General features: G+C 44.0%; 1 protein-coding gene across 1 annotated transcript in view; it reads left to right on the forward strand.

Annotated features, from left to right (window-relative positions):
* The window catches only part of TRIM14 (tripartite motif containing 14), a 99145-nt gene that overhangs the window by 74839 nt on the left and 9663 nt on the right, over window positions 1-14643 (forward strand). Inside the window, exon 5 of the mRNA XM_077251746.1 lies at window positions 10649-10741. Coding sequence (XP_077107861.1) covers window positions 10649-10741 — 93 coding nt within the window. The remainder of the gene's footprint in view (window positions 1-10648; window positions 10742-14643) is intronic.

Below are 14643 nucleotides of genomic sequence, written 5' to 3' on the forward strand. Positions count from 1 at the left end.
AAAGCATCAAAAAAGTAGCAATCAGTCAAGTGAATAGTCACAAAACAGAGACAGGGACGTGCCAGTGAAGTAAAGTAATTACCTATGACCTGCTGTGGGGCCAAAGAATCCCTACATACGTTTCGGCTGAATGAGCCTTCTTCTGGGGGGAGTGTCTAAAGTGTGGAAATGTTATAGATAGACTTGGCACACACGTGATGAGATGCAAGTGAGAATTTAATTCAGGAGAGTACATACAATAGACGTTTCGGTCATAGACCTTCATCAATGTACTAAATAAAAGAAAATAATAAATAAATAAATAAAGCATATACAATGAATTATACAACTGCTGGTCTTATACAGATTTCAGTGAATAGGAGAACAGCGTCCGACATCAGAATTAACGGTATAGAAAATCAGCAATATATTGCAGGGCACATTACCGTAAACGTCCTATATATTCATGCACTAGTAATGTATGTCTTGGGACAATAAGAGTCCCAGTATAGTGAAGAGGTAGCTGGTAGTTTGTGACCGTTGGGGTGAGATATGGGTAGCTTGGAAAGTGCACTGAAAATGTAAAAAATGAGGGGAAAAGGAGACCTCTCTTAGAGAGATTACTCATAAATAGGTTTTAGGAGATTAACCTGGAAAGACATATGTAAGGGGATTTATGAGTTTCCCTGTGAAATTGAGTATTCTGTGGGTGAAGAGGGTTAAGATTTACATACCCCATTAAGCATCAGGTTCAGCTCTGTATAAAGGCCAAATGTGGCACTGTGGGGATAAAGGCAGGTCTGGTATAAGTATACTGTGGAGCGGATTAAATCCTATATGTGCTCTGTGAGCAGGGACCTGTGTCGCTTACCCAGGGATGTGTTGTCCAGACGCGGTATCCACCGCTCATCCTGAGTGTGGCGGGACCATGTCGGGAATCCCCTTATATCGGCGCGCTGGATGTGGTGAGACGCGCTACCGGAAGTGCTAGACCCGGAAGTGACCTAGCGGTATGGGTATGGCTATGGTGCGTGCCACACGTTCTGAAATGGGTGGGACTATGCGTTCCACTTTGGGCATGCGCTGTGAACGATGCATGCAACTTCGTTCTCTTGAGGCAATTCAGTGCGTGATCAGCATGTTAAAGGTGGTGAAAGATCGCTCATACGGAGAGGCATGGTGATAAGTGATTGTCCAGAGTGACCGATATCTGTGGACCAATAAAAGTGGTGTAGGTCCCGAACAACGTTAATATAGACGGTTCTGTAAAGAGAAATCTGAGTGTTAGAGTCATGTACAGCAAATGACATTACAATCTTCATAGAAAGGTCATACAGAAACCATCATAGAATGAGGCAATTATAATAGTGATTATAAGACAATGTCCCAGGTTAAGATAGGAAGGACTGGATATCGTAGTCTCTGTTTAAGCCCCTTGGGGCTAGAGTCTGCAGTTCATGTATCCTGTATGCCTCCCTCTTTTTCAGGAGGCATATCCTGTCGCCCCCTCTGCGTAATGGTGTCACTTCCTCAATAATTTGGAATCTTAGTTGGGCGATGGTATGGCCCTGGGTTATAAAGTGGTAAGGAATGGGCAACAAAGTATTTTTGCATCTTATCGTGGATTTGTGTTTTGAAATCCTCTGTTTGATGGGTTGTGTTGTCTCTCCTACATAGTATAGCCCGCAGGGGCATTTAATCACGTAAATGACATATGCCGAATCACATGTGAAGAAACCTCTGATAGGGTATTCCTTACCATTGTGGGGATGGTAAAGGGTTGTGCCTCTCTGTACGCTGTTGCACTGTGTGCACTGTAGGCATGGATATGTGCCTGTCTTCGGGTTGGTAAGAAAACGTTGTCTAGATGCTGGTTGTGAGCTACCTATATCTGCCCTAACTAATTTGTCACGTATGTTGCTCGGTCTACGGAAGCATGGAAGAAAGGGTTCGCTGAATTCCTTAATCCCTGGGTGTGCCGACCCAAGAATGTGCCAATTTCGTCGTATGGACTTGTGGAGTAGGTATGCCAGGGGGTGGTAGTTATGGACGAAAGGGATGCGGTGTTTTGTATTTGCCCTCGGACATCGGGGGGGGGGGGGTTCGTTTTAGCAACATCAAGAGTATGGGGGGGTAGCCCCTCTCAAGAAATTTTGTCCGCATCTCTTCCAATCGTTGTTCCTGTAATTTAACATCAGAGACTATTTTATGGACCCTTTGAAACTGTGATTTTGGAATTGAATCTTTCATTTTTGTGGGGTGAAAACTGTCATAGTGGAGGAGACTATTACGGTCCGTTGACTTGATGAATAAGTCTGTGGAGAGTTCTCCCTGTTCATTTTTGATGATTGTGGTATCCAGGAAATTCACCCTATACTGATCATAAGTCATCGTAAAATCCAGGCCTGGCCAGGATGTCTTGAGGAAATCAAAAAAGATTTCCAATGTTATCTGTGGGCCATTCCAGATGCAGAATACATCATCAATGTACCTTTTCCACAACATGGCATGTGTGCAAAAAAGGTCATTGATATAGATGGTACTATTTTCGTAATCCGCCATGTATGAATTTGCGTAAGGTGGCGCAGCGTTATTACCCATCGCGGTACCCCTTATTTGTAGGTAAAATTTGTCCTCAAAGAGAAAATAATTTTTGGTGAGTACTATGGAGAGTAGTTCACAACAGAGATTGACCTGTTCTGGGTCTAAGTTGGAAGTCAGAAGTAACTTTCTGACTGATGTAATGCCATCTACATGCGGTATGGACGTGTATAGGTCCTTTACGTCAAACGTGACGAGAAAAGCTTCTTTTGGGATCATTTTAAGTTCATCTATGAGTTTCAAAAAGGCTCCCGTATCCAGTAGGAAGGAGGGAGTTTGTTTAATTAGGGGTGTGAGTATTTTCTCTAGGTATTTTGAGATGGGTGATAAGATCGATTCTGTTGAAGCCACTATAGGTCTTCCTGGTGGATTGTCTAGGCTCTTATGGATTTTTGGCAATACATAAAAAACTGGCGTGATGGGGTTCTGTTTGGTTAGAAATTCACATGTTTTCTGATCCAATACTTTTAATTCCCTGTATTTGGTGAGCGTATTCTGGATATGTTCTTTAATACTGTTTGTTGGGTCCCTTTCAAGGGGTATGTAAATGGAATTGTCCTCTAGTTGGCGGTAGACTTCTTGCATGTATGTGGTCTTATCTAGTATGACTATTGCTCGTACTAGATAAGACCGATAGTGTGGAAATGACCTCTATATATATTCGTATGTAGCCAATGGAAGAGGGTATTAAAAAAGACTTGTATGAAAAGCCAGTATTGATTGGCGCATGCGGAATAGAAAGTGACATGACTATAATAGCCACAATTAGAATTAGTGACCATGCACTAATTACAATGCCCATGATAAGTGGACATAATGTATGAATTGTACTTTAAGTGGCAAACATTAAAGTGACAGTGCATGCAAAAAGGATGTATGAAATGTAAATACACACTAGATGACATACATTAAAGTGACAGTGAAAGTGAGAAAAATATATACATTGAAAAAAAAAATATATATATATGAATATATATACATATACAATGATGATTAAAATATAACATGAAAATATACAAAATGAATGGAAATTATGTACAGGTCCTTCTCAAAAAATTAGCATATAGTGTTAAATTTCATTATTTACCATAATGTAATGATTACAATTAAACTTTCATATATTATAGATTCATTATCCACCAACTGAAATTTGTCAGGTCTTTTATTGTTTTAATACTGATGATTTGGGCCTACAACTCCTGATAACCCAAAAAACCTGTCTCAATAAATTAGCATATCAAGAAAAGGTTCTCTAAACGACCTATTACCCTAATCTTCTGAATCAACTAATTAACTCTAAACACATGCAAAAGATACCTGAGGCTTTTAAAAACTCCCTGCCTGGTTCATTACTCAAAACCCCCATCATGGGTAAGACTAGCGACCTGACAGATGTCAAGAAGGCCATCATTGACACCCTCAAGCAAGAGGGTAAGACCCAGAAAGAAATTTCTCAACAAATAGGCTGTTCCCAGAGTGCTGTATCAAGGCACCTCAATGGTAAGTCTGTTGGAAGGAAACAATGTTACATAGTTACATAGTTACATAGTTATTGAGGTTGAAGGAAGACTTTAAGTCCATCTAGTTCAACCCATAGCCTAACCTAACATGCCCTAACATGTTGATCCAGAGGAAGGCAAAAAAACCCCATGTGGCAAAGAGTAACTCCACCATGGGGAAAAAAATTCCTTCCCGACTCCACATACGGCAATCAGACTAGTTCCCTGGATCAACGCCTTATCAAGGAATCTAGTGTATATACCCTGTAATATTATACTTTTCCAGAAAGGTATCCAGTCCCCTCTTAAATTTAATTAATGAATCACTCATTACAACATCATACGGCAGAGAGTTCCATAGTCTCACTGCTCTTACAGTAAATAATCCGCGTCTGTTATTATGCTTAAACCTTCTTTCCTCCAGACGTAGAGGATGCCCCCTTGTCCCTGTCTCAGGTCTATGATCAAAAAGATCATCAGAAAGGTCTTTGTACTGTCCCCTCATATATTTATACATTAAAATAAGATCACCCCTTAGTCTTCGTTTTTCCAAACTAAATAGCCCCAAGTGTAATAACCTATCTTGGTATTGCAGACCCCCCAGTCCTCTAATAACCTTGGTCGCTCTTCTCTGCACCCGCTCTAGTTCAGCTATGTCTTTCTTATACACCGGAGACCAGAACTGTGCACAGTATTCTAAGTGTGGTCGAACTAGTGACTTGTATAGAGGTAAAATTATGTTCTCCTCATGAGCATCTATGCCTCTTTTAATACATCCCATTATTTTATTTGCCTTTGTAGCAGCTGCCTGACACTGGCCACTGAATATGAGTCTGTCATCCACCCATACACCCAGGTCTTTTTCATTGATGGTTTTGCCCAGAGTTTTAGAATTAAGCACATAGTTATACATCTTATTACTTCTACCCAAGTGCATGACCTTACATTTATCCCCATTAAAGCTCATTTGCCATTTATCAGCCCAAGCTTCTAGTTTACATAAATCATCCTGTAATATAAAATTGTCCTCCCCTGTATTGATTACCCTACAGAGTTTAGTGTCATCTGCAAATATTGAAATTCTACTCTGAATGCCCCCTACAAGGTCATTAATAAATATGTTAAAAAGAAGAGGGCCCAATACTGACCCCTGTGGTACCCCACTGCTAACCGCGACCCAGTCCGAGTGTGCTCCATTAATAACCACCCTTTGTTTCCTATCCCTGAGCCAGCTCTCAACCCACTTACACATATTTTCCCCTATCCCCATTACTCTCATTTTATGTATCAACCTTTTGTGTGGCACCGTATCAAAAGCTTTGGAAAAGTCCATATACACTACGTCCACTGGGTTCCCTTGGTCCAGTCCGGAACTTACCTCTTCATAGAAGCTGATCAAATTAGTCTGACATGAGCGGTCCCTAGTAAACCCGTGCTGATACTGGGTCATGAGGTTATTCCTCTTCAGATACTCCAGTATGGCATCCCTTAGAACGCCCTCCAGGATTTTACCCACAGTAGAGGTTAAACTTACTGGCCTATAATTACCGAGTTCAGTTTTTGCCCCTTTTTTGAATATTGGCACCACATTTGCTATACGCCAGTCCTGTGGTACAGACCCTGTTATTATGGACTCTTTAAAGATTAAAAATAATGGTCTATCAATGACTGTACTTAGTTCCTGCAGTACTCGGGGGTGTATCCCATCCGGGCCCGGAGATTTGTCAATTTTAGTGATTTTTAGACGCCGCTGTACTTCCTGCTGGGTTAAGCAGGTGACATTTAATGGGGAATTTTTATCACTAGTCATATTGGCTGCCATGGGATTTTCTTTTGTAAATACTGATGAAAAAAAGTCATTTAGCAGATTGGCTTTTTCCTCATCCTCATCCACCATTTCCCCCAGACTATTTTTAATGGGGCCAACACTGTCATTTTTTAGTTTCTTACTATTTATATAGTTAAAGAATATTTTGGGATTATTTTTACTCTCTCTGGCAATGAGTCTCTCTGTCTCAATCTTTGCTGCCTTGATTTTCTTTTTACAGAATTTATTTAATTTTCTGTATTTATTTAATGCCTCATCACTACCTACTTCCTTTAATTCTCTAAATGCTTTCTTTTTGTTCCTTATTGCACCCCTAACAGCTCTATTTAGCCATATTGGTTTCCTCCTATTTCTAGTATGTTTATTCCCATACGGTATATACTGTGCACAGGTCCTATCCAGGATGCTAATGTGGCAGAAAACGCTGTACAACGAGAAGAGGTGACCGGACCCTGAGGAAGATTGTGGAGAAGGACCGATTCCAGACCTTGAGGAACCTCAGGAAGCAGTGGACTGAGTCTGGTGTGGAAACATCCAGAGCCACCGTGCACAGGCGTGTGCAGGAAATGGGCTACAGGTGCCGCATTCCCCAGGTAAAGCCACTTTTGAACCATAAACAGCGGCAGAAGCGCCTGACCTGGGCTACAGAGAAGCAGCACTGGACTGTTGCTAAGTGGTCCCAAGTACTTTTTTCTGATGAAAGTAAATTTTGCATGTCATTCGGAAATCAAGGTGCCAGAGTCTGGAGGAAGACTGGGGAGAAGGAAATGCCAAAATGCCTGAAGTCCAGTGTCAAGTACCCAGTCAGTGATGGTGTGGGGTGCCATGTCAGCTGCTGGTGTTGGTCCACTGTGTTTCATCAAGGGCAGGGTCAATGCAGCTAGCTATCAGGAGATTTTGGAGCACTTCATGCTTCCTGGCACCTGCTCACAGTGCCAAAACCACTGGTAAATGGTTTACTGACCATGGTATTACTGTGCTCAATTGGCCTGCCAACTCTCCTGACCTGAACCCCATAGAGAATCTGTGGGATATTGTGAAGAGAAAGTTGAGAGACGCAAGACCCAACACTCTGGATGAGCTTAAGGCCGCTATTGAAGCATCCTGGGCCTCCATAACATCTCAGCAGTGTCACAGGCTGATTGCCTCCATGCCACGCCGCATTGAAGCAGTCATTTCTGCCAAAGGATTCCCGACCAAGTATTGAGTACATAACTGAACATTATTATTTGATGGTTTTTTTGTTTGTTATTAAAAAACACTTTTATTTGATTGGACGGTTGAAATATGCTAATTTATTGAGACAGGTTTTTGGGGTTATCAGGAGTTGTAGGCCAAAATCATCAGTATTAAAACAATAAAAGACCTGACAAATTTCAGTTGGTGGATAATGAATCTATAATATATGAAAGTTTAATTGTAATCATTACATTATGGTAAATAATGAAATTTAACACTATATGCTAATTTTTTGAGAAGGACCTGTATATACAAACTCTTATATAACATATACATTTCACATGAAGTGAATGAAGATAAAAAAATGTGTGAATGACTTGAGATGTGAAATGATGTATTAATAATAAACAAATCGCTGCTGAGTCACTAGTTTTGTGACGCAACAGCGACCTCAGTAGCGATCTCGCTATGTGTGACACATACCAGCGATCAGGCCCCTGCTGTGAGATCGCTGGTCGTGTCGGAATGGCCTGGACCTTTTTTTGGTCGTTGAGGTCCCGCTGACATCGCTGAATCGGTGTGTGTGACACCGATCCAGCGATGTCTTCACTGGTAACCAGGGTAAACATCGGGTTACTAAGCGCAGGGCCGCGCTTAGTAACCCGATGTTTACCCTAGTTACCAGCGTAAATGTAAAAAAAAACAAACAGTACATACTCACCATCTGATGTCCATCAGGTCCCTTGCCGTCTGCTTCCTGCTCTGACTGACTGCCGGCCGGAAAGTGAGAGCAGATCACAGCAGTGACGTCACCGCTGCGCTCTGCTCTCACTGTACGGCTCAGTCAGAGCAGGAAGCAGACAGCAAGGGATCTGACGGACACCGAAAGGCGAGTATGTACTGTTTGTTTTTTTTGGTAACCAGGGTAAACATCGGGTTACTAAGCGCGGCCCTGCGCTTAGTAACCCGATGTTTACCCTGGTTACCCGGGTGCTGCAGGGGGACTTCGGCATCGTTGAAGACAGTTTCAACGATGCCGAAGTCGTTCCCCTGATCGTTGGTCGCTGGAGAGAGCTGTCTGTGTGACAGCTCCCCAGCGACCACACAACGACTTACCAACGATCACGGCCAGGTCGTATCGCTGGTCGTGATCGTTGGTAAATCGCTATGTGAGACGGGGCCTTTACACATTTGGAATTAACTTGGCATTGTGACATTTGGACTGTAGATCAGCCTGGAAGTGTGAAATGCACTGCAGCAAAAAAGAATGTTATTTCTTTGTTTATTTTTTTTTTAAATTGGGAAAAGTTTTTTCAGAGGGTCATTTATTATTCAACCCCTCAACCCACCAGAATTCTGTTTGGTTCCCCTAAAGTATTAAGAAGTAGTTCAGGCACTAAGAACAATGAGCTTCACATGTTTGGATTAATTATCTCTTTTTCCAGCCTTTTCTGACTATTTAAGACCCTCCCCAAACTTGTGAACAGCACTCAAACATGGTCAACATGGGAAAGACAAAGGAGCATTCCAAGGCCATCAGAGACAAGATCGTGGAGGGTCACAAGGCTGGTAAGGGGTACAAAACCCTTTCCAAGGAGTTGGGCCTACCTGTCTCCACTGTTGAGAGCATCATCCGGAAGTGGAAGGCTTATGGAACTACTGTTAGCCTTCCACGGCCTGGACAGCCTTTGAAAGTTTCCTCCCGTGCCGAGGCCAGGCTTGTCCGAAGAGTCAAGGCTAACCCAAGGACAACAAGGAAGGAGCTCCGGGAAGATCTCATGGCAGTGGGGACATTGGTTTCAGTCAATACCATAAGTAACGTACTCCACCGCAATGGTCTCCGTTCCAGACAAGCCCGTAAGGTACCTTTACTTGCAAAGCGTCATGTCAAGGCTCGTCTACAGTTTGCTCATGATCACTTGGAGGACTCTGAGACTGACTGGTTCAAGGTTCTCTGGTCTGATGAGACCAAGATCGAGATCTTTGGTGCCAACCACACACGTGACGTTTGGAGACTGGATGGCACTGCATACGACCCCAAGAATACCATCCCTACAGTCAAGCATGGTGGTGGCAGCATCATGCTGTGGGGCTGTTTCTCAGCCAAGGGGCCTGGCCATCTGGTCCGCATCCATGGGAAGATGGATAGCACGGCCTACCTGGAGATTTTGGCCAAGAACCTCCGCTCCTCCATCAAGGATCTTAAGATGGGTCATCATTTCATCTTCCAACAAGACAACGACCCAAAGCACACAGCCAAGAAAACCAAGGCCTGGTTCAAGAGGCAAAAAATCAAGGTGTTGCAGTGGCCTAGTCAGTCTCCTGACCTTAACCCAATTGAAAACTTGTGGAAGGAGCTCAAGATTAAAGTCCACATGAGACACCCAAAGAACCTTGATAACTTGGAGAAGATCTGCATGGAGGAGTGGGCCAAGATAACTCCAGAGACCTGTGCCGGCCTGATCAGGTCTTATAAAAGACGATTATTAGCTGTAATTGCAAACAAAGGTTATTCCACAAAATATTAAACCTAGGGGTTGAATAATAATTGACCCACACTTTTATGTTTAAAATTTATAAAAATTTAACTGAGCAACAAAACTTTTTGGTTTGTAAGATTTATGCATCTGTTAATAAATCCTGCTCTTGTTTGAAGTTTGAAGGCTCTAACTTATTTGCATCTTATTAAACCTGCTAAATCTGCAGGGGGTTGAATACTACTTTTAGGCACTGTAATACTGGAGGCTTTCATGCGAAAGCCGTCAGAAAAATAGTCAGGTTACTTCTTTAAGTTGCTTCATGGTTTTCAAAGCCTTAGGTAGTTAAAGCAAATGATAAAAAATGGAACATCTTTGTGCACAGCAACTCGTTCATTGTTTTTGGCTTGATATCGCCAGAAAATTACGTTGTGTGCACATATTCTTAAGCTACGTTCCCACAATGAGCTTTTGGTGCATTTTTGACACTGCATATTTTTGCTGCAGCAAAAACGCAGAGTCTTACAGTTCCAGCTGCAGTGCGTATTTCAAATCCTCAGCATATCAATTTCCGCAGGTAAACAACGCACATGCATTTTAAGTGCATTTCCACAGCAGAAGCACATAAAAATGCATGCAATCCGCAACTAAGTATATCAAATAAAGTTTAGTCAAACCCAAATACCTTGAAGTTTCAAAAACAAAGCAGCTTTATTTAAAGCATGACACACCAACAAGAGACAAAAGACGCAGGGTCAAAAACAAGGCACACAAAAACGTAATGAAGAAAATGCAAGTAACCTAATTTAAATAAAAACAGAAATGGTGCAGAAATTCTGCAACGTCATGTACCCACCAAATACTCATCATGAGAATGTAGCCTAAAAGTATCCGGCAGCATCATTTTTAATTTTTTGCTATTTCTTAAAAGAACAGGAAACCCCTTCAAACCTCTGGTCCTATTTAAACAACTTTTATCCATCTAAAAAGTCCAACTAAGAGAAATAAAACATAACATAGCATTTCCTCCAGAGAAAGATCCACTCTCTAATCAGCCCCTTATTTTTTTTTATATATCAATACAGATGGAATTGATGGTCCCAACTCAAGATTGATCCAAAATCCTGGAAAACTAATGATAACAGGATCTCATGGAAACAGGTCAACGCTCTTAAAATGTAAGTGGTGCTGTTTTTTGTACGTCTGTGACTCCATAGTGTTACAGGTCCCGTTGTCTACTCCTTTAGTTGGAGCTACTGCAGTACAATATTGTGAGCATTTTTGTACATCACCCATTTAGGCTCTAGATGTCAGCATTGTATTGCACAGCATAAGTCCATTTCGGCAACTGCACAGAAAACTACTGAGTAGTCAGATGTAGAATTACATTAATGTGGTGAACTGTGATTTTTTTTTCTTAATGGAGTCAAGGAATTGATTGTCCAGAAATGACCGTACATATTAGATAATTTAATATGTCACTTACTTAGTTTCCCCATAGGAGATATGCAACATAGATATACTCCATGACTCCAAGATTCCTCAGAACAGAGTTATAAACTACCCAATAAGACAATCTGAAAAAAAATGACGAAAATCAATTTTAAACCCTTAAAGGTGTTGTCCGACCTTAGGATACAAGTCTGCAATCACTCTACGTGACTGCAAACTGGTGAATCCTCACATCACACTGTTAGGATTCTCCAGTGCCGGCGGACACAAGACCACAAGTATGCGATCTGCATACATGCAGTCACATGCCGAATGGACCGTATATTGAGCGAAGCCAGAGACAGTCTTGTTGGAATGTGGCAGGAATTATACAAATCTCATACTTGCGATCAAGTGCCCGATGCTACCAGTGTCGGAGAATACTCACAGCGTGCAGTGCTCATAATGTGAGGATTCATAAGTCTGCAATCACATAGATTAACTTGTAGCCTAAGGCTGGGGTCACACTTAACGCATGAAAAATCGGTCCGAGTCTCCCTGCCGAGAGTCGTACGAGTGTCCTCCATATGGTCATCCGTGTGTAATGCATTTGCAATGAGATGATGCTATTTTCTCGCACCTATGTATCCATATGACATCCGTGTGACATGTGTAAGGGGGAGAAACTAACCAGGTTTGCATCATCTGTAACAGGTCCAAAACCATCGGGTCTGTCACCTAGGATACATGAGGGAGAGCTTGGGGTGTCCCTGTGCTCGAGAGAAGGGGGCATGGTTAAGCAGACAGTTAATTCGCCTGCAGAAATTCAAAAAGTTCAGGTGGGAATGGCGCGCTCGAGAGTCCTTTCAGAGAAGATCAGCTGTGAGGCATCGGGGCGGCGCTGACTGGAGGCGGGGACGAGAGGATGCGCTGACAGGAACCGACCAAAGGGGTCCCGCTGAGACACCACAAATAACGCTGTCCTCGCTGTCCCGGCTTACATCGCAGACCTTTAAGAGACTGCTGACTCAGCCGACGACTCTGACAAGACCGCCCCGGCCAGGAGTACTGATCGTGAGAGGCAAGGTCAACGTACGGGATACAGGCACTCATCGGTATGGCACAGCGGACCGAGCTGGCCATTATAGAGTGTGTCGGGACAGTGTCACAGGGTTCGGAAGTGTAGGGACTCTCACCGCTGAGCAAAGAGACTATTCCTCCTTCCTCCCTTCATCCGTTGGGGCCAGTGCTAGGTGTCGAGTTTCCGCCGCTGCACGGGGGGGAATCTCGAGCCATGTCCACTGCGGTCTCCCATTCTTCTCCAGCCGCAGTGGAGACTACTCAGCGGAGATGTCGGTCCCAGCGTCTGGCTCAGGCTGATACTGTGCGACTGGTTACTGCTGCCTTTCCAGGCTCTGCCTTTGTAGCCAGTACTGATCTGCAGCGAGCAGGTGTTTCTGGGACTAAGTGCCACTTTTCTCATACTGAGCATGCCACGGGACGAACTCCCATTGGAGGTCGGGGGTCACATGCTCAGGTCCTGTTGAGGCTCCTATTGGACCATCTGGAAGGTCCTGGAGCGCTACTTCTATAAAAGGTTCGCATGGCCGCTCGGCCATGCGCTAGTACAAACTTGATACCATGTGTGTGTGTAGATGAATGACTGTCGATGGATGTAAACTCCTTAATCATTCCCATTCCTATTGTTGTTGACTGCTCGCGAATGGTGGAAGCTATCTAGCGCCCCACAGTGCTACCTGAACACCTAGCACACGATACATTGCCTTTTTGCAGTGCCCGCTTATACGGCACCGTGCGCAATCAGTGCGCTTTCCTGACAGCCTGTCAGTGTAGGGTGGGAATTCCTGCTTGGACTCTGCATCTGATTCGGGGTGTCCTCAGGTGCGGGCTCAAAAGCCACCGAGGGTCAGAGCGAGTCCAATCACCAGATTAGTGGGGGTGATTTATAGGGATCCCACTAGTGTCTTGCTGCTGCACCCTGTGATGGTTAACAGGGGGCAGCATATTTTGGCGACTCTGTGAAACAACAGAGTTCACTACTATTCACACGGGGTGAAGTCTAACCCACGTGTGAGCAAGTGTCCATCCGCCATTACCCAGCAGCAGGTACCATCTCTTCACGGTGGACCCCGGGCTGCGAACGCACCTCATATCTACCTCTTTATTATATGGTGTGTTCCGCTAGCCCTAACAGCCAGTGCCCATGATAATATCACAGACTATCACCATCGCCAGGTTCACCAGAGGACATCACCACCGCCAGGACCACCAGAGGACACCGCCATCATCAGGACCACAGGAGGATACCTTTAACGCCAGGGAAGTTTCCCCCATTTTTTCACAGAACTGTGACAGATCCCTTTTTGTCACGTAATCTAAACGTCCTCAGTCACGGGCAGGAGCACACCCGTGTCTGATGCCCAAAGTGTTAAGAGTATTATTTGTATTATTCTCCCCTGTTCATTAAAAAACCTTCCCCCCTATTAGTTATCTCTGTATTAGGTATAACCTTGCTCCTTGTGTACATATCTCCCTGCGAGGAGTAACTATTGTTTATTAAACCTCTTGTTAACCCTTGATCTGCCTGCTGTCTGCAACCTGCTTATACTTGGCGTAGTTGGCAGGATGCAGTCTACACATACGGACATGGCAGACCAAGCGTCTGGGGAGGGCTCTAGATCTAGTATCTCCCTGGGGGCAATGTTAAATAACCTCCCGAAGTTTAATGGGAACAATACCATGTTGTGGAGCTGGACTGAGCACATAAAGAGGATGATGAGAATGCACCCTATGGTTCCTCCCTTGCAGGCGGATGTCGCTGTGACAGCCTTAGACGGGGAGGTGAGAGATTCAGTTATATTGCCGCTCCCCAGTGAATGAGACACCCTTGACAAAGTATTGCAGATACTGGAGGAGACCCATGGGGACCCCACAGACGTAGACGAATTATGCATGCAGCTGTTCCGTCGAGGTCAAAGAGAGGGGGAGACCATGACCCAGTATATGAATGCGTTGCAAGAGATTCATACAGCCATAGTCAGAAAAGACGGCTTGGGAGAAGGGCCAACTGAAGTGGTGTTGCGCGACCAATTGGTGACTTGGATGAGAGGCATATTGCTTAAGCAGGCACTGCGAGAGCGCTTGCACGGGAACCCACATATGACCTTTGCAGAGGTGGGAAGCGAGGCACGCACACGTGAACAGGAACAAGGGATGACAGTCCCAGTGACGAAAGTCCGGAGTGGGGGAGGCGGCTGTGAATGCAACTGCTGAACCAGGATGGGTTGAAGATTTACGAAGAGATACAATTGATGAGGGAGGATCTGACTGAGACTAAAAGAAAAGGGACTTTGATAAGTACACCCAGAAGCAAAACCCTCTCAGTGCCAAGTCAGGATGAAAGAGGGTCTCGTCGGAGAGAACCCATAATGTGCTAACTATGTGGAGAATTAGGACATATGGCGTGGGTCTTCCCACAATGTGGATGGCCTCCACGACATCACCCATTAAACTGAAGGGCTCCGAGTCTGGGGGACGCCGCCTGGAGCCAGAACAGCCAGAAAGGAATACCGATAGTCCCACAAATTTAGTGTCAGGGAGTCCCTTGGTATGGGCCGAAATAGATGGA

The sequence above is a fragment of the Ranitomeya variabilis genome, chromosome 1 (assembly GCF_051348905.1).
Source record: "Ranitomeya variabilis isolate aRanVar5 chromosome 1, aRanVar5.hap1, whole genome shotgun sequence".
Taxonomy (NCBI): Eukaryota; Metazoa; Chordata; class Amphibia; order Anura; family Dendrobatidae; genus Ranitomeya; species Ranitomeya variabilis.